This window comes from Ostrinia nubilalis, chromosome 7 (genome assembly GCF_963855985.1).
Source record: "Ostrinia nubilalis chromosome 7, ilOstNubi1.1, whole genome shotgun sequence".
Classification (NCBI taxonomy): domain Eukaryota; kingdom Metazoa; phylum Arthropoda; class Insecta; order Lepidoptera; family Crambidae; genus Ostrinia; species Ostrinia nubilalis.
Genome location: NC_087094.1, coordinates 2,355,376 through 2,382,592, shown reverse-complemented (window position 1 = coordinate 2,382,592; position 27,217 = coordinate 2,355,376). Strand labels below are relative to the sequence as shown.

Here is a 27,217-nt window from a genome sequence, read left to right as displayed (position 1 = left end):
TAATTTGTAAACAAAAATTTGCTAAAGCATCTAATCTTAATTAGTTTTCAAATCTAAAGTGTAAATTTTATTGGTTTAGGGATTTATTTTACTGGGTATTGTGGTTCAAACAGTTATCGCCACAAATACTGTGTACAGTACAGTATTATGTGTGTTTTATTTTATTGTATTATCAACATAATGCATAGCATTGTCATAATTGTTGCTGGTACAGTGGTTGGTATTGTGTCTCGGTGAATTAAGCTCTTAGAAACTAAACGATCGTCGATATCTACTTGCTACCTTGTCTGCTTTGACTTTTGAGTTTGATGTACAGTCGATAGCATTATCAGAATATACAAAATATATTACATCGAATTGTAAATTCTTAAGCATCTTATGTTAAACAAAAATCCCAGCAGTATAAATTATGTCCGTCCAGTGCTGGATTCCCTCAATGCACGCTCTGCGTCCGACCCTAAACTTTCCTCTACCAAGTAACCTTGAGTAACTCGCCCATCTTTTTTAGGGCCATCTCGCACGAAGCACTCACGAAACACTATCCTCGTATCTACGAAATTTGTGACGAAAATCTTCTCGTCACAAATAACAAAACCATTTGTGCCGTTGGGTCGTAATTTGCCTGTGATCGCGCAACCGGCGGCGCTAGGGGACTACGAATTTGTGACGTTATTTCACACTGGACAAGTTTCTTAGCTATATTTCATATCCAGTTGCATTGCTTTTAGGGTTGATAGAGTTTTTTTGTGGTGATTGTGCCTTTTTAGTGATAAGCTTATGTAAGTTTTTGCAATACGCAAGTATACATAGTTAGTTGATCGAAAATTAAAAAAGTATGGTGTGTGTTTTTTTGGTACTAAAAAGAAAATGTACAGACGACAGCACATTAAGGTAAAAAATGTGGCACCTTATAAAATCATGAGAAGGGCGATTTTTCAGAAAAAAATGTATAGGTAGTCTTATGTGCTGTCGACTGTACAATCAACAATATGACACCTAATACAACTGGGCCCCAGATTAAGACGCAGTGCTATTCATTTTTCTTTAATTTATTAGGTGTCTTAAAAAGTTTTTATTATTACTTACGACATTCACATATTGAAAAAAATATTTTGGGCTTCTAAAGAGACAAACAAATTTTGATAATTGCGGCACCCCTAAGCTTTCGTGCTTATCAGGATGGCTTCCCGCAATGCGGTTGTTATATGCGCTTCATACATCAGAACCTGACCAGATTACCCTGACATCTGGACTTACACCTCTCGACTCTAACCCGGGCCAAGTCTCGAGAGCATTAGATGAGGGGGGGCTCAAGTTATACTGGCCAAGTGCCCCTGTTAAGCGATTTGGTGGAAATTAGAAGGAAATCACAGGAAAGAGAAACTTCAATGTTTGGTTCGAACTAGTAATATTCTGGAAGTGCGCAGGATATTGGGTATCCACAGGATTTATTGGGCGAAAGATATAAATTGTGGAACGAGTTTTGAGGATATCGAGTTGGTATTTCAATTAAGTTTACCGAATATTTCGATATAGAGTCAATAACAAGTGGTGAAGAATTTAATAATCCAATTTTTTTGTTATTAGACGTGAACTTGCAGAACGGATTTGTGTACCTACGTGTGGAATTAGTACTTTCAATGATATTTGAATTTATAAATACTGAACCGTACTTCTAAAGATATATTGACCATTTTCTAACCGATCAGTCCAGTCTTTGCGGTCCAGTGTATTTTACCATGTTTAATTTTCGTGAAACTCTTATAATTAGTACATCAAATTTTTTAAGTAAAATAGGTATGAAAACTTGGATATTTTTCAAGATAACTAATTATAGCTTTGCTATACCTGTCATTGCGCATATGATTATTAGATTTATTATATAAGTTAGTTTTTACGTCTTTGTATAAAAAGCTTTGCTTAATTTGGAAATACTTGTGTTAGATTAGTGGTGGGTTCACCACAAAGACAAAGATTCAACCTTTACCTTACTTAGATTTCACTTATGTATCCTTGTTATTGACATCTATCTCAAACAAAAGACGTGTTTTTCATGCCTTAAATAAAAAAAAAAACACCAGACTCACACCATTAAAGGGAAGCGGATTTTACACATCGTTGTGCAATTACCCGTGAGATTGCGGCATTTGCAGATCCTTGTACGGATTCGCATCAAGACTGTAGATAACATACAGGGTGTATGAAAACCCAATTTAGGGGAAGCGGTGAATCAAAATGCTGTGAGAGACAATTGGTAATTGACTTAACGCGCTTGTTTTATTTTAAACTACGTTTTGTGCGCGGCTTAGCACGCGTGAAAATCAGTTTGTGAGCGTAGTATCGTTTTTAGACTCATTTATAAACAACAATACTGTAAAGTTTTATCAACATCAGTTCGGTAGTTTACGCGTAAAAGAGTTACAGACATCTATCTATCATGACATACTTTCACATTTGTATTTTAAATACTAGATTTTGCCCATGCCTTCTCCTTTTGTGTTGCATGAATTTCCGTTTGTTATAGCCTATGTTTCTCAGTAATTGTATTTAGCATTCTTGCATAGCGTTTTTGAGTTTAACTGTTACATACAAAATACAAATCTTTCCACTTTATAATAGTACTATGATAATGAAGGGGTGAGTGGACAAAGGTCTTAACTAACAAAATGAGTTATGAGTGTTTGAAAATGTTAATCTGCTCATACCACATTTCAATCCTGAAGTGTATGAATGCTTGTCAGATTACACCTTTTTTAAGGGTTGACACGTAACAAAATTGCGTGTTTTGAGCTCATTAGTCGATTATATTATCACTTAAAACCTATGTTCATTGTTCATGCAAAAAGTCGCTTCTTCAGTTTTGTCAGATAACACTTTTGTCCACTCACCCCAAGACAAGAAGTTATAACCTAAGAAATGATTTTAAATGTAAATTAACATGAGATGATTAAAAATTATCATCAGGTGCCATACCTGCCTTGTCGGCCAAAAAAAAATTCGTCAATTCCAAGACACCCTGTATAAACTCACCTCTCCGGCGTGGCGAGCGTGAGGTTGGGCGCCGGAAACGCGCCGTCCGCCGCGCAGATGACGTTGACGGTGTCGTCGTCCGTCTTGTTCTGTATCAGCCGGAAGTTCTGTTCTGGCACTGGAACATGATAGCGAGATGTTACAACGGAAGAACACTGAGAAACAACGGTCAAGGGGAAAACCAAAATTAAGGCGATCTAAGGTCATAAAAGTAATTTTTGCAATTAATTGGGTAGTCAGTAATTATTATACTCGTAAGTAATTCATTTTAGCCCTAAAATTAACTATATTACAATTTTTTGACGATGTCGTCGTCCGTCTTGTTAGTTCTGTTCTGGCACTGGAACATGATAGCGAGATGTTACAACGGAAGTACACTGAGAAATATCACTCAATGGGAAAGTGCGATCTAGGATTTTTTTGCAAAACAAAGCTCAAAAGTTCGTTAAATCTCATCTACAGACTTTGTCTTTCAATTAGATCGTATAATTTATTAAAATTTAACTAGCCAGAATTTATGCTTGAAAACACAGAGTTTTGAGCGTTTTCAAATCAAATCAATTACCTACTAGGTGGTCATAAAGATGTTTTTTTTTTTGTGAATGAGCTTTCAAAAAGCGTTATATTACACGATTCAGTGTACATAGTTTTAATCAATCAATGATTTCGGACAACTAATTAGTAATAACTATGTCTCTCATTGCCTTAATTTTGTCTTAGCGAACCTACTGACCTTAACGCAGTTATGCTAACAACGGTGACAACGAGTCACAGAAAACGGGAGCATTCAAGAGGTTTGACTGAATTTGTGGTAGTGTTGTCTTGAAAGCCCGCCAAAAATGATATCAATTTGAAATGTAGGTACTTAGGCAGGGTTGCACCGTCTTACTTTAGCTTTAACAAACGTCAAAAATCTGTCAAACTCTATACAAAAAGCAGTGGTTACCGTTATAGTTACGGTTAAAGTTAGGTTGCATCACCTATTAATCTGCAACTTGCAACTCGGGCTTACAAACTACGTAACTTAATTTCAAAAATATTTTTATTGAAAATGAGCTTGTGATAAATTGTATGGTTATGACATAGCAAGCTACTTAACGAAATCCTTAGATTTTGTCCTTATTCTCAATTCGTAAGTTTCTGATTTAGTCTAAGAACTTTTCATAGTAAACCCATGATATAGTAGTTCCAAAGCGGACCGCTTAATCTAGGATAGGCAGCTTTTATATTAACGACTTAGCCCATCGCTCAGGCGCAACTATCGACAAATCTAGCCGTTGGAGCGGAAAATGGAGTGACGTAACGCGTAATGTATTCAAATTGTGTGGTCGTGGGGAATATATTTAAAGCAATTTCAATCCAACAGTTTGTGTAGTAGTTTGTGGGTGAGATTTAATATTGAAATGTTAGGCATAGAGCTTGGCGATATAGAGAACTTCGAACTCCTCCTATGTTCTATTGAGTAATTTCGTTGCGGGTCTAATGACAGTTTAACTTTCCCTCGGGCCAAACTTGACCTTCACTGATCTGGTTTTTATTGGCGGTCAAGCTGTAGATCCTGGCTACACTGGAGTTGCAACGGTGGGAACGAGAGGTGGGAATAGTCATGGAGACCTCTTATCGATCTTCAGTGTACTTACTTCATCGACTTCTTATCGCATTTTAAGTAGGTTCATTAGTATGAGATACCTACTTAGAAACACTTGAACAGTGTCTGCTAATAAGTGGTTATCAAGTGCTATTAATTGTAAAATAATTAATTATGTAAACTCTGTTCTTCCTAATATAAATAAATAAATAAATAACCAATCACCAAAATACCATCTTTGAATTTATTTAATTACTTTAAAAAACGGTGTCCCAATTCTCGTTTTCTACAGAATATGTAAGATAACTTTAATAATCTAGAATAACTTTAATAATCTAGAAATAATTTTCAAAATCGATTCACTAAACAAAACTACAAACTGTACCTCTTTACAAGGTTAAAGTTAAAACGTAAGTTAAATATAATAAGAGCTAATGCAAAAGTTTTTAACGACCGAAGTATCAGAAGGAAGTCGCTGTCCTACCCGTAACTTGACACTGACGTGGGTAGCCGTTGTCCTGTGATGTACACATACACTGTGCAGTCAAAATAGAATTGTCTGCAATCGTGGTACAGTTCAAAATTGAATGTAGGTTAATTTGGCTGGGTGTAGAGACGGTACAGTTTGCTATGTTTTTAAATAAGCATTCACAGACATCAAGGTTGTTAATTCTGAGTTTAACTGATGGATCAGCACAGAAAATTTAAAGTGTGTTAATACTCGTATGTGGACTTTTTTTTTGTAAATAAGTTTCTATGAAACGTAGATCTAAAATGTGTTTCTAAAAGCTATTGAACAAAATTAAACTAATTAACACTATTAAAATAAAGGCTGACAATCGTGACTGAGTTTCTTGCGTTGCTTCTTCTCAGCACTGGCCCATTTATTGTGCCGCAGCAGCAGTAGTAGGGTTAATATTTAATACGGGACGTGTAAGAGTACTTTTTAAAACCTAGTTACAGAAATTAAATGAGTTTTATGGGTTTTAATCTTCACTCTCGTACATATATCACTCTGTGCGAGTTGGGTTGAGTTTCAACCCTTGCATTAAGGGCGATTTTCCAAAATACAGCGCCAATGGGAGTTGGAATATTTAATAGGATGAGCGCATCCAACTATACAAATCTGCATGGCCCACTTGCGCTGTGTAGGATTGGGACATTCTTTTTCTTTTCTTGTGTGGTTTGTTACAACTGATCTCATATCCCTAAGACTGAGTTGCACCAACTTACTTTGACCGTAACTATAACGATAACCGGTGTTTTTTGTATGGAGTTTGACAGATTTTTGACGTTTGTTAAAGTCAAAGTAAGATGGTGCAACCCAGCCTTAGTATTATAACTATGTTTTATAGGGACTATCTCGATGTAGCGGGTAGAGAGCCAAGCAGTCGATTATGCCAATCTCAGGAAGTTATATTGAATTAAATTATAAACCAAATTCTTTATAGCGTACCAAGTGAAAATTTATAATGGTACATAGGTACAGGCTATAGAAATAACGTTTGTTTTGAGAAATAGCCGGTGTAATAATGTGAAATATAACGTAATAATATTAGTTATGGTAGTTTTAATAGAAAATTACATCATTTTACTGAGCTCTATTAAACTGACAGCTATAAAAAGATATACTTGGTAAATTTAATCCAGACCCAGCAATGTTTTATAGCTATTTTATTAAATAATCAACTTTATCACACCCTTTACCGCCAATAACTTAGATTGCCAGTCATCTTGCGTTCTTCCTTTGTTCCCCGAAGCCCCTCAAGCCCGGAATAAAAAGTCGCGCCGGATAGCAGATGTTGGGATGTGTGAAACTCGCTTAGCAAACAAAAAACAATGGCATACGACGTAAGTCACGCGTGTCCAATAAAAAAATGAATAAAACATATTGCTGAAATGACGCACTTGCGCTTTGCATAATAGATATTGATATTATGTTTGTGTACAATGTTTACCTAAAATCAGACTCCATATTGTTCGAATTCATACATTTAAGATTTCTAAGGATTCGACAATCTTATTCAATTTAATTCAACAGACGACTCGTGTTAAATCAAATCAACATATTATTTGTTTAGTACTTAGTCCCTTTCCAGGGCGCTAATACACGTTCTAGATAGCTTGCCCTAACACTACTTCAGGACAACATACTTAGGCTGGTGTCTAGTCCCTTGTGTCTAGTGTGTGCAAAATGGTAATTAGTTGTGTGTGAATGGTAATTAGAAAGAAGAATAAAGAAAATAACTTTATTTTGGCAACAACAAATTCAGGCAACAAAGACATACTTACACAAAAAAATAAACTAAGTTGCCAAAAAAGGTCACCCACTCTATTAGATAAAACAACTGAATATTTTGAATTAAACCATCATTGAGTCAAGCTACGAGTACTTATCGAGTTGGATAACTTACAGCGGGTCTCTAATGGCGGTGGCAACTGATAAGTAATAACACTAACCCAAAATGTATTACTAGCATAAACCAAGGCCTGTTATGAGATTTTTTGGATCATACTCGTATGTAACACACCACAACAACACCTATTGTTTTAAGAGCTAGTTTTCATATTTGTATTGCCACCAGAGTTCACACACACAATCTCTCTCAATGCTTAAATTCATAAACATATAATAATTGGGGAGACAAGAAGAACAAAATATGCATTTTCTGACACGACTTTATTGACGACGTCAAAGTCATAACGTCCCTACTTGCATTAAATTCCGTCCCATTCCTTTATTCCTTCCCATCCTAATATTACCTCTACCCTCAAACTTTTATCTAGGAACATTTACGATATTCCAGTTTATGACTTGTACCACCACTAGCAGTCGCAGACCTTGTCGCAAGAGTTAAACGTTTTATGAGTAACCGTTTGGCAAATATGAAATTCGACTGCTGGAAAAGCGGGGTTACTGCTGTACGGTATTCGAGGTTTTGGCTCTTTGCGTCTCTCTTTTTCATACCAAAATACTATGTAGAGCAAAAAAGATGGAGACACTAATAAATGCATTGCTGGGTCGACTCGCTATGGCACATGTATTGGTATGGTTATAGGATTATCTCTAAAAGTATTATTCGACTAGCGGCCGCCCGCGACTTCGTACGCGTGGATCCCGTTTTACCCCCTTCATCTATCTTACGCGGTTTAGATATTTTCATACAAAAGGATTTTCCCGCTAATTACCGTTCCCGTGGGAATTTTGGGAATTCTTTGTTGTAAATAAGCTTTAAGTTTACTAAGGTACCTACATGCCAAATTTCAAGCGTCTAACTTAAGCGGTTTTCATACAAAGGATTTTCCTGCTAATTCCTGTTCCCGTGGGAATTCCTAAATAAACTATAACCTGCCCAGGAGTATGAAGAATCATTGTACCAACTTTCGTTAAAATCCGTCGAGTAGTTTTTGTTTCTATAAGGAACATACAGACAGACAGACAGACAGACAGACAGACAGACAGACAGACAAAAATTTTACTGATTGCATTTTTGGCATCAGTATCGATCACTAATCACCCCCTGATAGTTATTTTGAAAATATATTTCATGTACAAAATTGACCTCTCTACAGATTTATTATAAGTAGGTATAGATAGATTATATTCGTCTTTGTCACTAATGTTGAAGTATAAATCTTGTTAATGTGATTAAGTATAATATTGGTTAAGAGTGTTACTACTCATACACTAATTTAAAATGCTTTATTCATTATTTTAAAAAGTATTGAAAATTTTAGTCGAATTCAATAAACTTTACTACTAAGAAAACTAAGCTTAAACGCTAGTCCTCTACTTCCTTTCAATTCTATTGAAATCAAGATTTATTATTCTGGTAAAATATTAAAGCCTAGCCTTATTTTTATAAATAGGTAGGCCGCAATTATCTATGATTGATCACCCTAGTTCCGAACTTCCTAAACAAAACAATGCAAAATTAATGAACCTCGCTCCAAAATTCACACCTGTGAACTGTCTCAAAAATATAACCAGGGTTAGTGCCTTTTCACACGTTCCGGTTGCTGGCTATCCGGCGCCGGGTACCCGGTGATGAAGTGTATGGGCATGGTACGGAGCTTTCACATGTTCCGGCGTAATTAATCCGGCATGCCCATACATTCACGACCGGGTACCCGGCGCCGAATAGCCGGCAACCGGAACGTGTGAAAAGGCACTTATGGTTCTTGTCACGGGGACATCCCGTTTTTTGCAGGAACTGTTTTTTGCAAGCTCCCGTTTAGTATGTATTTATACCCGTATTCACAAACGATGCTTGCATAAGTGACGCAGCAAATCGAACGCACAGCGTTGAATAGAGCTCTGTGATTGGTTCGTGTGTCACCATGTGCGTCCACGCGCACTGTGAGACCTCATAGTAATGCTTGTGAGAAAACCTATCCGTTCGAATTTGGAATTCAAATTTCAAACACACTTAGGCTGAATTGCACCACTAACTTTGACAGTAACTATAACGATAACCGGTGTATTTTGTATGGAGTTTGACAGATTTTTGACGTTTGCCAAAGTTAAAGTAAGATGGTGCAACCCAGCCTTATGTGTTTACACGACAGTTAATTTTTGCGGGGTCCTGCAAGTGCATCCCGCAAAACTGGATTGCCGTGGGGACGAACCTTTTTGGTGGGAATAAATTCAAGGGGGGTGCTATGTGCAGCTGAATTTTTATTCCGACTGAATGTACTCGTACTGAATATTGAGCAGAGTTCATGTCTATAGCGATAGTGCATTTGAAGTAACTTTTGGAAAAATAAATAAAGTTACTATTTTTAGAGGGTTTTTTAATGCTGAACAAGGCAGGTATTTGACCGCAATCGTACCTGGTGTTAAGTAAGATGCAGTCTAGGATAGTAGGTACCTATTCACTCTCGCCTTGAAAAGGCCCGGATTATAGGGTTTGACATGAATAAAGTTTTTTAACAAAATATTACCTCATATCTAATAAAAAAAGTATTAAAAGTTTCGGTATAGCTGTTAAATTTTAAACTTTTTCATAAAGTTACTTACTTTAAAAGCTCTTAGTACAAGTGTATGTATTGAATTTGTTGATAGCTTTTTTGGAGTAAGTACATCAGAAATAATCTAATGAAAAACAATTTCGTTAATAGGTCATAGTACACAATTACTTACATAGTGTTGAAAAGAACGAGAACAACTTTGATTGCCCACTAAACTTTATTTTCAGTAGAGCCGTCACACACCAGTGAGAATTAGGTCGGCCGCTACCAACCGGGCAACATGCAAAGCATTGGGGGAGGCTTATGTTTAGCAGTGGACGTCCTATGGCTGAGATGATGATGATGATGAAGAATTAGGTTGGGCGAAATATTTTTACACATCCTATTTGCAAAGTGACATAAATTCAATTAGGCACAGAAGCGACTGGCGTGTCCACATTGAGGTCGTGAATATGACTTTGAAATTAAATGAGTAGAGCTTCGCGGCGCGCATCCTAGCCTTACTGGACTGCGACATTTTGCAGGTTATTTCTCTACTCAAGGACTAGTAAAATAAATTATTAAAAAAAGTCAATGAATAATAACTTACCGAAAACAGTCATCTGTTTCGTTTTGGAGTCCTCGTCCATGAAAGTAGACACCACACAGGTATAGTCCCCAGATATTTCTGTATCTGGCTTCACAATCCTTAACGCCCTGTACATCTTCAGGGGGTCATTAGATGCCCTATAGTTCAAGTCCACACGACCCCTCAGGATACCCATATCCTGAGGTTTTTTCGGCACTATCCACTGATACACAGGTCGCGCTTTGTTTTTGAAAAACCATTTCACCATTAACCCTGACGTGTTGTTACCGTACGTGTAATCACAGTCTAATATCACGGAGTCCTGGACACCATATTGGATTATCTCTGGCACTACCAACTTCACTATTTTCACTGCGTTTAAACCTGGAACAAAAGAAATTAAAGTCAATAAGTGCGATAAAATAATGAGCACAATCATGTTAGAAACAACGATTAGTGTTTCTAAGAATACGAGTAGTTTTACGAATTTTCCATCCTTCAATTTTCCAAATAAACAATTTATACAATGTCTTCTATGACATTGTATAAATTTTATTGTTATTTGACCTAATTAAACAGCTCGGCATCTGCTAAAATAAAATTTCACGAGACTTTATTTTACATTGTAAACATTATAAAACATTTTCTAGGAATTAGAACTACAGTTCTGTAACCAAAATTAAAAGTTTTGTTTTTGTCCTACAGCTAATAGGATAAAATATAATAAATCTGTTTAAATAATCACTCTCAATTTCAAGTTAGAAAATAGTAACGATATTACATAATTATTCAAGAAAACTTTTATGCAGTAAAAAAGTAAGTAAGTACTCATTTTGCAGGTCAACGTTTGAACATCTATCGTATGTCAAAATATCCTCACAGTGTATCGACAGCCTTAGCGAAAGCCATAACAGTATTTTATGCCTGTTCAATTACGAATACCGGCACAACAAACTTGCTTATTGAGAAATTATAAAGTTTTGAAGGGACGAACTCCGGCCTAATGCTGAGTTGATCGAAAACCCATTTGGAAGTTATTAAGGTCATGCCACTAACTGCTGTCAATAATAATAAATCGAATGGTGGATCTGGCGTAAACAAAACACTGAATATTTCGCTGATAATGTAAACAATTAATATTCATGAGCTAGAAAACAATTTGTCGCGAGACACATTCAAGTTCGTGCTCAAAGAAGATTCGGTTAATCCATATCCATCAGTCTTGTAGCCATTAATATTTACGCAATTCCAAAGTCAACGCCGCTGAAAGCTTATTCAAATTCATCCATGGCCCTACTTAGAGCACGGCCTAAAATTTTGATTCGGTCACACTTAAAATTTCAGGAGAGATATTTTTGTACCAAGAGTAACCGTAATTGCTCATACTCCAACAGTACTTTCTACTGGAACTAACTACACATAAGTATGTAATTATTTTCTCCACAAATAATTAATTTTCTACAAAGTTTTTTTCTTGCAACTATCTTCCTTTTCTAAGGTCCAATTCATATCTACATCAAAAAATATCAAAATTGGTTCAATTCCAATAGTATAGGTAAAAAAACAATAAATAGACAAATAACTTAATAATCTTCACGTCGTAAATCTAAATATAATAACTCAAAGATGAATGACTGACTGACTGACTGACATAGTGATCTATCAACGCACAGCCCAAACCACTGGACGGATCGGCCTGAAATTTGGCATGCAGGTAGATGTTATGACGTAGGCATCCGCTAAGAAAGGATTTTAGGCAACTCCACCCCTAAGGGGGTCAAACGGGATCCACGCGTACGAAGTCGCGGGCGGCCGCTAGTTTTTGAATAAATGTCCAGTTTTCACGTATAATATAGTCTATGAGTAGTTTTGAGTGATTACAGTGATTAACATTAGTCTAGCGCTAAAACGAAACTTGCAGATTTACTCGGATATACTGCAAAGGAATCTTTGCCCTGGATATCTTTTTAAATCATTTTAAAGCTGAAATGATAATATTTAAAAGTGCAGCTAGGAAAACGCTAACATTTGCCCATGTTTTATCTTGTAGCCGAGGTGCTACTAGTAGTGACACGGTAAAATACTGAAATGCTCGTAAATGTTTTGCTTTAAATGTTATTTTAGTTTGAAGCTGCATAAAATACATAATTTACAGCACATACTTGTAGTAGCACAGCAAATTACGCCTTCAGGTTATTTTGTGAAAGTCGCTAAATGGTTTTATTAGACTACTAATTTAGAGAACTCCACAACTTGTAGTTTTTTTTTTATAAAAGTACAGAATATTTTAAGCTAAAATTAAACAGTAAAAGTAAACATGAAGGTTACATTAGTAGAAGTCTAGTAGACTTAAACTCGATTCAAGATATATTTTTGTTCATTATGTCTGACTATACCACACTATCATAGACATTTTTAACAAGCGATCAGCACAATACACCTTACATGTGCCTTTTCTTCAAGTATCTCGTCTTGAATCCAAAATACCACAAGTACAGCACGGGCCGTCGTTAAAGTCGCCACAATACGGAGAGCACTCGCTCCATTCCACTAACGAGGTGAATATTTCAAACCGTCACATTTGGATGAAGTCGCAAGACAGCTGAATGGACTAGTACCGTTGCCTTTGTTAAGGAAACGTGTGATGCTCAAACTTTGGGAGCTAGCACCCCCATTACCTACGAGAGTACTCCTTAAAATACTGTTTAATATTAATTTAATAATATTTTAAACCGTCACATTTGGATGAAGTCGCAAGACAGCTGAATAGACTAGTACCGTTGCCTTTGTTAAGGAAGCGTGTGGTGCTCAAACTTCTGGAGCTAGCACCCTATTACCAGCGAGAGTACGCCGTAAAAATAGTATTTAAAATTAATTAAATAATATTTCAAACCGTCACATTTAGATGAAGTCGCAAGAGAGCTGAATGGACTAGTAACGAGGCTTTGTTAAGGAAACGTGTTGTGCTCAAACTTTTGAAGCCAGCACTCCTTAAGTAGTACCCATTAGGTAAATTACGGACTATACCTAAATTAATTTTGTAAAGAAATCTTATTTAATTTTGGTAAAAATCTTCTTAAACAAGCAGTAATTCAGATTGCATCTACACAAAACATCTGGTGATATTGTCCCCAAATAAGCTTGCTTGCTTTGATAAATACTTCAGTGCTTAGAAACCTATTTGTAGACGAAGATTGAATAAAGCTTAGAAAAACACTGAAAGTGTTGACCTTTTGAGCATTAACCCACTGATAGAACTACTCCAATTGGTCAAGTGCTCCCGTGCGAAACCGAAACACGTTGCAATTCACAAAATAAATAAAATGTCACAATTCCAAAGGGGTTAGAGGGCGCTCCTTTATATTTTCTCTCTACCACTTAACCTTTTGAGAACCATTCTTATTCAGTGTGAATAGCACTATAATGCTGACAAAATGATACTCAAAGGAAATAAACTTACAAAATGGCCGTTGGATTTCAGATGGCATTTACAATGACCTTCATTTTTAACTTAGTTGAGCTTAAAACATTTTTGGCAGGAAGAATTTAAGCGTTAATTAAGAGCATTGTAATTTGAAATGAATGTTCCTTGTTTTTAAGCACTTTTTAGTTTGAATAATGTAAATGGACGTAAGCTACTTACAACTTCACTTAGACACTAATGTAAAGTGAGTTTTCGTTGAAAGCGATTAGTGTTGAAAGTAAAACAGCAAGGAAATTAGGTCAGCTAAGAATTTTTAAATGTAAATAACGTAACTTCTACTAGAACACAATTAGGTTAAATACAGTAAATAGGTAGCATGTAGTTACAGCGAAATTATAATATACTTTCAGCCTTCCTTCATGGAAATGTATCATGATGTATTGTTAGGTAGGTAAATACGTTCGTATTTCATGGTACGAATATGTGCAATTTTCTATATCGAACCATCTCACCAAACAAACATTTTATTCCTGGAACAATATCAGTCTAGCACGAGCTAAAGAATATTATTGAAATCAAAGTATAGTTAGTTATATTGGATAATAACAGTTAGCAAATTGTTAACCACTTAGATGTCACAGTGTTTAGATCAATGTGTTGTCATCCGCACTACGCAACAGTCTAAACATATTTTCTTTTGAACTGTTTGATTGTTGACCATAAAACGCAGACGTGAGATCGCCAGTTATATTTCACGCGGAAAAATGCGTTAAAACATTCAACAAAAACCCGAATGAATCGAATCGCAAAAAGCGGCGGATAACCGTCAGAGTATGAGTGCGATCGTTACTGTCAGATGCATGTAACGTCGGCAAAGAAACCATTATTAATAGCCGCTGAGCCGGAGGTTGTCGGGAAATAATGTATCACGACCCCAGAGGTCGCTCCGCTATGAAACTTTAGAATTTCGTTGTACTAATTCAGTGCTGAAATTCAGGAATTCCAGACTGGGGCGGGGGAACGTCCGCTCAGCTAAGGGGTATTCGGGTCATATTCGCTTGGCTGGCCAATGATTTTGGAATGTTTCATTAAAGTAAAAATCACTATAGGTAGGTTCCTAAAAAGTCATAAAAGTAAATACCGGACTGTGTGTGCCAGAAGAAGGGTTGTGTTTTTTGCAAATACGCTTTTAAAAAGTGCTTTTATACATCCGAGTATTACTTTAAGTGTACCACTGCTTCGGACAATAAATGGGCCAGCCAGCCTAGGATGCGCGCCGTGGCAAAATCTTATCGATGATTTTAGACGACAAATGTATGGGCTTTTCGCGTAAAGTCGATAAAATGGCGCGATAAAAGCTTGTCACGGCGCGCATCAGGCCTATAGTTCGGTGAAAAAGAATAGTATTTCTCATGGACAATTTATGATAGATTACCAACATTGTTTTAATTTTAAAGTGCTTGTTTGTAAACCCACATAATCAAGAGCCTCATATTTATCTGTTAGCGTTAAACTTGTTCAATTTAGCAAAACGTTTCTGCCAAAATTCTCGAAGTTAGAATTGCCGGCGGAGAGCTTTTGATTTAGATGTTGTAACTTTACCTGGGAAAGTACTCTGGTAGTTTCAATTTGGTTTTATGAATAAGAAATGATATTATCATATTGACTGTATAACTGGGTTAATAGGGTTTAAATAGCTACCTACATTGTTTGTTGTATCATCATCATTATTATTTGTATGCTTTGGAGCTCATCATCATCATCTGAGCCCTAGGACGTCCACTGCTGAACATAGGCCTCCCCCAATGCTTTCCATTTTGCCCAGTTGGTAGCAGCCTGCGTCCAGCGCCTTCCTGCTAATTGGATCACAACTTCGAAAATCCAAAATTTTGATTTTGTTTTCGAAAATTCTAATAAAATTTGAATTCAAAACTGTTTACGGCGTTATACTCGTAAATGCATTGAAAAGGTTAACTGTTTAATTAAATAACCGTAAATCTTGGCTATAGTACAATTTCAACTCCCAAGTACGTACATTGTTGACAAAATGTGTTTTGTTTGCAACTTTGTGGAACAGGCGTTAGTATTTTTCGCACAAAGACGAGCGAAGTTTAGCTTTTAATTAATTTAAGCCGAATTCTGGATGCGGACAAAGTAGCGTTTTGCTACACAAAAATATTGTTGTTTCTGCGAAATGAAAACGAGCGGGATGTAGGTCATACCGCGGAGTGACTTACGGAGATATGCAAGGTGTTGCAAGTTATGAGAGATGCCATTTTGCCGAGGATTTATGACGTCACTGCTGTTTCTAAGTCGCCAATACTATCAGAAATGGTATTACTATCGATACCTGGAATATCCTACTGATATTATAAGGCATGTTGTTTGGATGTTAACATGTTTGTTACTCTTTCACGCAAAAACTACTGAACGGATTTTGATGAAACTTTACAGTATAATTGTTTATAACCCAGAATGACAAAAAGGAGAGAATTTATGACGATCTGTGAACAAACTAAATTTCACGTGGGTGAAGCCGGGCAAAAGCCAGTAAATTATATTTCTAAGCGATTGAACATAATACGACCGGCATTTGAATTTTCAGCATGAGTTTTGCACACTTGTCATTTATTTTTAATCGACTTCAAAAAAAGGAGGAGGTTCTGTCCAGTGTAAAAAGATCTTATGCCTAAGCTTGACTAGAATGCTCTTGTTACGTCACCTGCGTCTTTGCTTATGTTCTCAACACTTGTGCCCAAAGTAAAAGGATAGGATGAGTTTGTTCCGGCGTTTCTTCTCAGCACTTGCCATATGTTTGTCTCGAAGCGCTGGTAGGGCCCAAAAGATAAGGAGACATGTAAAGTACCCCATAAGGGCTACCTTTTCTTTTTTATTATTTACTATATTTTGACGTTCATAAGTGCCACTTGTGGTCTAAACTGAATAAATATTTTTGATTTTGATTTTGATACGGCGCGTGTTATCTATCTACGTGTGATCCCAACTATTCTCATAATATCAAATATTATAAATAGATCTCATGCTGCTTTTTTGAACTTCCATGCGTTGAGTCGCCTGCATAAGAGTACATATCTGCTTACTTTCTCAACGCTTGTGCCCAAAGTAAAAGGCTTCGGGCTACGGCACGTGTATCTATCACCTGTCAGTGATTCGAAATGTTCTCATATCCAATATTGTTAATAAATCTTATGCTGCTGGTTTTTAAACTCCCCTGCGTTGAGTCGCCTGCATATCTGCTTACTTTCTCAACACTTGTGCCCAAACTAAAAGGTCCCGGCGCGTGTAATTCCTTGTGATCTCAAAACGCTCGCGGCGCGCTCCGTTTGGCCGACTTTGTTAATATCAACTTCACTCTCTTTGAATTTCATTGTATGATGCATTGTTGGTTTATTTTTGGAAAAAAAACTTTTTAATTTAAAATATTGCCCAAAATAAATAATTATTTTGGTTCCATTAGTTTTCGACTGAGTAAAACACTACCCAATTTTATTTTTCGTTTATCAAATCGAACCTCATTTATGTACCTACTGGCTGACAAATTTGACAGATTATTTTTTCTGGAAGTAGATTTATCAGTCAGTCTTGTTTATTATCTACACGCAAATACGTTTTCTACTATTCCACAATTAATCCGCATTATTTTGTATCGTTTATTGCTTGTCTTGGATTGCAGTATAGGTACAGCAACAGAACAGGAAATGTGACACGTTATGGAAGACAGTCTTGTGAAGCGCTGGTAAGTCTATTTCAATAGTTTAATAGAAACGTCATACGCTCCCGTATTTAGAATCAATACCTTAGACTAGAATAGGAGTCTCGTTAGTAATAAGCAGGCTCCCAAACCATCTTTAACATCAAAAATTGCCTTGATCCTTTTTCACGAAACTTCAGCGATATGAACGATAATATGGCATTTCTTGAGAACAAAACATTAATTATTCATGAACCGAGAAAGTATGTATCCAATGGAATCGCTATCGAGACAAATCGCTTGGGGCATTTCACGCGTTCCTCTAAATAAATTGTATTGTTATTTTTATATTTTCAAGCTTTTCGGTGACCTCGTTTCTGTTTCGTTCTCCTTCGGCACTAGATTCGGAATGATTGACGTTATTGGATTTGTGCAAAGTTCAATGTCGAATAAAATAAAGAACGGCAACGTCGAGAAAGAAGGACGTGTCTGCGTAGATTTGACAAATTGTGCTGATGGATCAAAGGGATTGGTGGATTTATTGAAAATTCGAATAGATTTCTGTTTTAATTATTTGTATTTACTTGTATTTGTGTATTGGACTTAGGTAATAACTAGCCTAAAGCTTGAGCCTCGTGGAGTCGTGGATTTCAATGTGTTACTGAAATTTTTCTTCGAAAGTGCTACAACACTCTACATCCACAATATCTTCAACACTACATCTACTAAAGCTACAGAACCACACATCTACTGACCTTTAATGTCACTTGAAATAATTATGTTTTCCGACAAAATGGGTTTTATGCATGTAATCTACTAAAATTTTTGTAGCGAACTCAAGTAATAAAGTCCAATGTCAGCTACATAGCACGCACGTACATGTATGTACGTACATATTATTATTGTCTCAGTGACGTACATCGAAGGCTTATGTCCAGACGGCTTACGTAACTGATAATATGATTGTCTGTTCGTGGTAATAGTCTATCAAATGACCGCAAAGCTTGTCTTTGTCGATACTCAATTATGCGCATCTCATTAATGGTAACTACACTTCATTAACGTACTCCAATTATAATTTTATAATTAGACACAGGAAAAAGAACCAATTCCAAATTATTGATAATGTAATACACTTATTTACCCTGTTATAATATTATAGTTCTGTGCAAAATACTTGAATAAACCTGTAATATGGATACAATACACGGCTTATCGTGTAATGAGAGAATAGTTGTTGGAATAGGGATAGCCCGTAATACAAATCTATTCTGCCGGGCTAAGTGAACCCTATCGAATATTTTAGTGTTTTTCTTTAGTGTTTTATAATAATACGTTTGCCTCCTATCACATAAAAAAAAAAAAAAAAAAAAAAAAAAAAAACTTTCTATACAGAGTTGTGTTAGTAACAATATTATACATAAAATCACTTAGATTAAAGTAGTGAAATAAATTAGTCAAAAAACCGGTTTCTGGGTCCCTGCAAGTGAATATGAATGCAGTCCTTAACGATGGGACACGATGGCCTATCTTTATTTAAGTTTCAGTTTTACACCACAAGTATTGGAATAAAAATTATAGTAGGTAAATAAAAAATATGATATTGGTCAAATTGGTAAATATATCATAAAGCAGAACTCTCTCGTACACAAAACTTTACACTGTTATCATATCTTAGATGTCAACTTCAAAACACTTCAGTAATCACAACATATTGATTCCAATTAATAATTACAAACCACTTTGCATCCCTCGAATATTAACCAGTCGATAAACCAATGCATACGTAATGTATAAATTATTGGCATACATAACTTATGAGTTTAGATAACCCATCGAAGTTTGTACAAGCCTTGAGAACGTTGCATATGTTCAAAGCAATTAGGCACTGTGATAATAATTCGTATGCATGCAGTGGTATAGTAATTTGACTTAGCAAATCTATACTATCTTTACTTCTATACTAATATTATAAATGCGAAAGTAACTCTTGTCTGTCTGTCTGTCTTGCTTTCACGCCTAAACCACAGAAACGATTTTGAAGAAATTTGGTATAGAGATAGTTTGACTCCCAGGAAAGGACATAGGATAGTTTTTATCCCGGTTTTTGAAACAGGGACACGCGCGATAAAGTTTTTCTGTGACAGACAAAATTCCACGCGGGCGAAGCCACGGGCGGAGAGCTATGAACAATAATACAATCTAGGTCGTAAAATTGTTGTAATTTTTCTGGACTTCCGTTGTGAATTGTTTGTAAAGAACCGTGGTTAGGTTACCTACCATAGAAAAAAGTTTTATATTTGGCTAATTCTACTTTTAGTTAGTTATCTACTGCTTAACTAAAAAGCAATCGACAAAATGGGTTTCGTGTAAAACGTATAATAGGGAAATTACAATCACATTCAAGTTCTGATTAGAACTGAGTGGGCGAGCTTTTAGTGTTATTTTTATAGGTACTATTGTTCATGCAGCTTTTTATCTATTTATACAAAATTTGCTTAAATGTCCATCGAATTCAAGACAATTTTTCTTGGTCAATGTGGCAAGTAGCTCAAAAAATTTTGACATAATTTACTCTGACACTACGCTACTCCGATAAAAGTAAAACGTATTACCTTTGTCCAAGTAAGTCCGCCTGGCTAGCTACCACCATCTTACCTAAGTCTGTCGCCATAACAACAATGTTAACAGCATTGTTGTGTTCCGGCAGTTAGAGGTAAGATAGCCAGTTCCTCAGTGGTTGAGGATTCTGGGTGAAGCTCGCTTCCACCTTCGGCCTGATCGTCACTTACCATCAGGTGAGATACAGGCCAAGAGCTTCCTTGTTGTGGATAAAAAAAGAAAAAAAAAGTAACGTACCTAATATCGAAGTAAAATTTTTTGTCGGAGTTTGTAAGTTAGCCATGGCAAGTAATCTATGATGGTACAGTGTGCTTACCATAAGTATTAGGTGTGCTCGCTAGCGAGTACGTCAAAAAATCTATGAAATTTTTTGTTCTTGAAAGCCGCTAGGGTACAATCTTGTCATACATTTAATGTCATTTTTACTCAGTCGCTAACGAGCATACGTAAGCACACTGAAGTTAAAAAAAGTATTGATGATGATCGAAATAAAAAGACATAAAAATAACACTCATTTACTTCCCACATAAAGCTCATAAGTGCTTTCAGGCGCTCGATAAACTGAATCCCCCCAAATCACTTTATCATCATTAACGACAGCCTAGATTAAACGCACATTAGGCCCAGGAATAACCCATTTTGAGTCTAACCTTGAGGAGTCGAATCAATTATGTTCAGTTTGTTTTTATTTAGATTCTGTCGAGCTTGAATAACTCGATATTAATGGTTCTGAAAATAAGTATTATTATTATGTTTATGTAATTGCTAAGGTTTCCCGTGACTTTTCCCGCATGGATTTAAAATATTATCATTACAGGTAATATAGACTATGTTATTCTGATGTTCATTAATCCTTCAAGCTCCGCGAATCTAGACACAATAGATAATCAATTGTTATGACATTAATTAATGCCGTCTGGGACTCAATCGGTTAAAGATCTCGTCAGCAGTTATTGCGTGAAAGAATAACAAACATCCATCCATCTATCCTCACAACTATCACAAAAGAATACTAAAATAAATGTTATTATGTGACTTATAAATAGACTGATAATAAAAATGCTACTACTCAATGCCGTCAAATCACATATATACTCGTAGTACTAGTAACTCGAGTAAGTGACTGATTTTGTTAAGAGTGGACCCGACCTTTTGTATCGAATGTCAGGTGTGGCGCTATTAGGAAATTGAGATTTTATTGAGCAGAAAATGTTGAGAAAGCGATGTCTAAAATAGAGAAATAGTCCTATTCATCTTCTAGCTACACCTATGTCATGAACGTTTTTAAAGAACCATAACTTGAACGTAGGCATGTATGTTTCTCAGTAACCGAAACGCGTGGTGAGCTCTTTCCTCAATGAGCGTAAACAAAAATATCATAATTTTACTCACATTAGTACTAGTACTTACGAGTATATTAGTAAATATGTATATCATCAAGTTTATACAGGTCCGGAGTAGATTATTATAATACTCGTACATTAGAATATATTATTTTAAAATTTATTTTAAGAGTATTTCCACAACTAAACTACACAAGCAACAGACATCTTAATTCTGACTGAGTTAGGATGTCGGTAGTTGTAAAATAACTTTTAAAACAAAAATAAGAGTTATCGTTGAAAGATTCGAAAATGCTCGGTAATTCGTTTAACTTACGTTTTAAATGATTTAGATTGAAAGTTCAAGGATATAAAGACGATGAATCAAGCGAACATGAAAAAGTAATTACCTACTTGCTATCGCCCGATCTAGATACGTTCTCAGCACTATTTTGCTAGAGATTTATGTAGTAGACTCGTTTTAGACTAGCCAAAATTTCTTGGAAAATTTGTGTAGAAAAGCAAATTATTCGATAGACAGAATAGTCCACAGACTTTAATATTTTATGGAAGAAAGCTGGAATTTTCGTAAATAATCCAAAATTTACGCTAGCTGCCCTATAAAAATAGGTTTTTTTAAACTTCCATGTAAATATTATTTATTTAAGGACAGCTATCAAGACAAGCGCAAACACATGGAATTTTTAAACATGTTTCTAGCTACACTAGTGTAGCTTCAAAATCTACCACGACATGTGCATAGATTGCGTGGAAGCGTAGTATGAACTTCAATCTAAAATTATGACTTGAAAATTGTATTCAAGCCAGAAATGTAGCACATCAACTGCCTGTCTCAGGTAATAGTGTCTGAAGATTAAATTATAGCGTTGGATCATGACGTTCTGACCAACTTTTGTAAACTTTAGGTTCTTTGTCTGAGTTTTTGCAGCACTCTTTAGTAATGGTAAAAGAACCTGCTGAGCAGATCTGTTGTAGATCCCTCCCAGCACTACGTCACGGAACCCATTAAAAGTTTCGAATAGAGAAATGAAAAATGAGAGTACTTTCCGCGTCTTCAAGTAATGCACATGACTTGCGAAAACATCTGGGCCGGTGGAAGTTTGCTGCAAAATATGCTGTTGTGGAGGCACTTAACCTATATTTGATACAAATAATCAACAAAAGAGCATTCACTTAGTCTTAGAAGATAGTGTATGGATAAGCTTCTATCTTAACGCATTAAAGATCACGGAGGTAGTGCCTAAAATAATTCTTTACTTATGCGAATATCGAGAGTTTTTGAAAAGCGACCGAGTTTCTTGAGCTGATTCTTCTGGCACTGGCTGGATTATTGTCCAATTACAGTAATATAAGAACATGTAAAAGCACTTTATAAAAGCCTGTCTGCAAATGATTTAATGACTTAAAAGTCATTAGACGCATCTGTCTTATAGCATCAGTTCAAGATCATAACCAATATGAACTTTTTTAATAAATTCTCCTAGCGTAGACTTACACAGTCTAGTAGAGCATAATAAAGAAAAAGATATTGAAATCCTCTGGATGATATCAGCACGTCCTCAATTGCACTTCGCTCCTCTCTCCGCCTCAATGGAAACGCACCGGGATCTTAGGGTATACACTTATCAGAGTTGACACCCGTGTGTTACTGGAATTGCGCAAAATATGACTTTATAGAGAATTCCTAGATCTTTCCCTTTTCGTTTTTAATTGTGAAAAAAAATATTTTTTACGTTATGATAACTTTACTGGTACTGGATTTTGTCTACCATGAATATAATAAGGCTGAAATTAATTAAAGAAAAATAGTTTCAAATGGTTTTGAAACTTACGAAAATACTCATTCACACAATTTTCAACACATTTTTTTTTCTGAATTACCTACTTACTTAAATTTCAACCAATGGATTTGCAAAAAATAGTGAAAAAGATGGATAGTAATTTAAATTGTTACAATATTTAACTAAACAATTAACTTAAGATGATTTAAAAAAATACCTTTGGAAAAAGTAACAAGCAAAAAAAATCATAAAAATCAAGGCAAGATTTTGTTATTTTAATGCCGTTTTTACACTTTAACCGCAGCATACAAAGGTCTAAAGAGAATATTAACCGTAGTTCCGAGCAATTTAGTACTGCCATGGGGTGCAGTCAACCGTGTTAAGTCGCTGCTAAAAATTCCCCTTCCTAACAGATTGTCATTGAGATAAAGGGGTAAGAGGTGTATTGTTGCTGGCGTTTAGTCAATTCTTAGGCGGAGGCGTTTTTAACCGACTGCGCCACACGAAGGGTTATGTTTTTAACAAAGCTGTTAAGAAGGCATGATTAAAGCAATAAATGTACTTTAATAGAAGACGCAAAACAACAAAAAAAGTTTTTGTTTTTATATAAAATTTAGATATTTCGTTTAGTTTGGCTGAGTATATTGGGTATATGAAGAAGCAAATCGATGACGAATTACCAAGGCATAATGTTTTAACAAACTTTACAGTTTTATACAGTTATGATAGTAAGGAAGTTTTTGCCACACCGCACAAGATAATATACCATAACGAGTCTGTTTGAAATACCAAATTGGACTTTTCTTAGAGATAACGACATTCGTCCCAAAACTATTAGGCCATAATTTAGCTGTCCAAAAAAGCACTAAAAATATCTTTAGACTCTTTTCATTGAAAACGGAATATTATTACTAGCGACCTCGTTTTACCTCTTAGTTCGTAAAATCTGTTGTTTGATATCATGTTGATAGATGGCGTTTCAGGGGTTCCCCCGCATGAATATTTACGAACGTCAAAAACAACAGTTTGTCCAGCGCTGTAGATTATAACCAATGACGATAGATGGCGCTTTTTAGACATGTCTTACTTATTTATTGAAATATTTGTCACATATCGTCATAAATTATAGCTTATATGTTATTCTGGGTTATAAACAATAATACTGTAAAGTTGTAGTTTTTGCGTGAAAGAGTAACAAACATCCAGACATCCAGTTCTAAAAGATTCCAGGGAAAAAAGACCGCTAACCATTTCTCCACCGCTTAAGCTTGCAACTTAACTCTAACCGGAATACATAAAAGTTACGCCCCACTAGCGGCTCAGGTATCGCGGTGTTTAGGTGAGAGAAATAACCTGTAAAGGCAGAGTTACTTGGTATAAAAAATAATATTGTTGACGTTCAAGTTTAATGGACACTTTGGGTTTGAAAGAAAAATACCGGTCCCTTAGCTCTGGTTTGTGTATGAACACCTGAAACTTGGTGGTAGGAATTAGAAAAAATATTTAGTAGATATATTAAGTACTCTAACACGACATAAGTGTAAGTAAATATTTTTGTTCCCTGCTATAAGGGGATGATTGACAGTAAGTTTTGTGAGATTTTTGAAAGTTAATCTAAAATCACTGTTACCTAAAATTAGTACCTACGCTGGAACGCGGGAAGAGCCTGGATGCAGGCAGCGCAGGACCGTTCATTGTGGAAAACCTTGGGGGAGGCCTTTGTCCAGCAGTGGACGTCATTTGGCTGAAACGAACGAGCGAACGAGTACCTACGCTAATGCCCGTTTTCACCTTCAATCCCTAATTTGTACTTACAAACTTTACTTGACCCCTATGGTCACACATTACGGAAAATTTTGTTTTCATATGGGTCACTTAAAAATTAGAGATTTATGGTCAAAATGGGCATAATACTACCATAAAATAGTAAAAGCAATCCCACAAGTTGTCGTGAACAGCAACACGAGATAACCGAATTAGAGGTCGAAATGGATAGATAGATAATAATATTAATAAAGCACTTACAACTACAGTTTCACAAACTGTTAGTGCCCAAATTGTATTAAATTGACAAATTCGTTGAAATTGCTATTTAATTTTACGCTTTTCATACCTAAAGTGATAAAGTGCTTTTGCACTGCAACAAACTTTCTGGCCAAAACCAAATACCTCGATAAAATTAAACGTAATCAAGTTACACCGACTGAAACTCATAAACGGGTTTACAGCACCAACTTCGAAACTAAGTATACATACAGAGTGTTATTTTTATACTTAATCAAACTAAAAGGTTTGAATCTACTACCTCAAATACAAAAACTTTTCCCAAGGGACAGAAGTTCAAATATAAAAAAAAAACCTTCCAATAATCAGCAGTCAGTCATTTAGTACGGGGATGTATTTGAGTAGGTAGTATAAACCTTTTTTGGTCGGTCAACTCTAATAAAGCAGCCTGTATAATATAATAAGTAAAACTTTTCCAGTAATAATGCGATAACAACTCGCACCTAATCGATTTTAATTTTACCCAACCTAAATTTTACTTTCACACGCACACTCTACCGGTTTACATGGCCGAACCAATCTTTGCCCCTTGACGTCACAATCGCACTTCAAATTACTCGCCCTTAACAAGAACTAGGCTAGTGTTGACGACAGTCGATAAAAATATCGATTACCTTCTTAGGTACGTACTCGATCAAATCTGTCGCGATTATTTGAATTTGTGCGCCACTTTGGCTGACTTGGATGTTTCAGATGTAGAGACGCATGGCTTGGCTTATGTTAATATCCTAACCTGAAATTACAATCTTTTGCTTAATCTGTTTTTGCAAAGGAATGATGAAAAGAACTCACACAAACCTATTAAAACTGTCTCTCAAAACACAGACATATTCCAATTCACTTTAGTTTAAGAAAAATAAGTAAACTTAAAGCAGTTTCGAGACTTAGAATGTGAAGTACACACGTTATGAGTATCGATAATACCTATAACATCGATAGCTAAACTCCCGATAGTCCGCCCTCACTATCCATAGGTGCTGTTAGCGAAAATGACAAGGCATGACTCTGCACCATAGTAAGTAATTACATACACGTCAAATTCAACGTTGAGCATGCTCCGTCCGGGTGACCATGCTGACTTGTCGGCGCGAGACAAATTGGGACTGCATAAGAGATTGCGCTGTGACGTGCGAGATAGATCGGTAGGTCGAGAGATTGGAGATGAGGTTTATCGATAAAGGAACTTGCCTATGAATTTTAGTTGGAAAATATGGAAAAGTGTGACGTTTGGCCGTATTGTAACAGTCGAGAGCTCATCTTGCCTTTGCCTGTTACATAAAAAAATCTAGGTACAAAAAGGCCGCTCTGTTTAAAAATTGTATTATGTCAGAATATCACAAGTGCGTCTATCGACAGCCGTTTTCAAACTTGTGTCTGTGTTCCCTAGTTCTTCATCTTATTTTAGGGCCGCGCATGGGCGCAGTGCACGTCGACTCATTGGGATCTTTTGTGCTTCCCTATACCTTTATTCCCCCCTAGTTCTTCATACATTGGCACAAAAAAACTTTGTATTTCTGTCTCAGTTACGTGTTCCAAAGCATTGTCAAATAGACTCTATCTTTTTATCGACAGAAATGCAAGATAAACTACTTTTAAATTCCCGCTGTTCACGTCTTGATTTTTACTTAGTTCAAAGTTAACTTTAGTTTTATCAGTTTTATTTTTCCACCAGGATGGTGGCAATAATTGCTAGAACCCACACAAGAGAAGAAAAAGCAACTAAAATTAGCTCTTATTCAAATCATCGATTACAATTTCAAAATCTTAACTTTTCCCCAAGCAAACTTATTCGATAAAGTTAAAAATCTCCCCGAAACATCGTTTTAATGCGATCTCTTTGTCGAATCAGCCTTTACTCTTTAATCTCCTTGGAGTCGGGCTCAACTAATTCAGGGCACCGTAAAAATTTATACTCGACATAAAACCCAAGCGAACGACTCTGTTACCGTCGTGCCTTCGGAAAATGTCAACAAAATTGTCTATATATTTTTAATATTTAAGAATTTTGCGACGGCAATGAGTGTTACTTTTAATGTCGCGTAAATGATATAAAGTTTTAGTGGTGGCCGTGACGCGAAGGGTTAATTTTGTTCTGCCAAGTTTTCAATTGAATG

General features: G+C 35.9%; 1 protein-coding gene across 1 annotated transcript in view; it reads right to left on the bottom strand.

Annotated features, from left to right (window-relative positions):
- Window positions 1-27,217, bottom strand: part of LOC135073461 (uncharacterized) — a 56,306-nt gene that overhangs the window by 5,793 nt on the left and 23,296 nt on the right. Inside the window, exons 2-3 of the mRNA XM_063967645.1 lie at window positions 10,179-10,541; window positions 3,031-3,148 (exon numbers count right to left, since the gene is read on the bottom strand). Coding sequence (XP_063823715.1) covers window positions 3,031-3,148; window positions 10,179-10,541 — 481 coding nt within the window. The remainder of the gene's footprint in view (window positions 1-3,030; window positions 3,149-10,178; window positions 10,542-27,217) is intronic.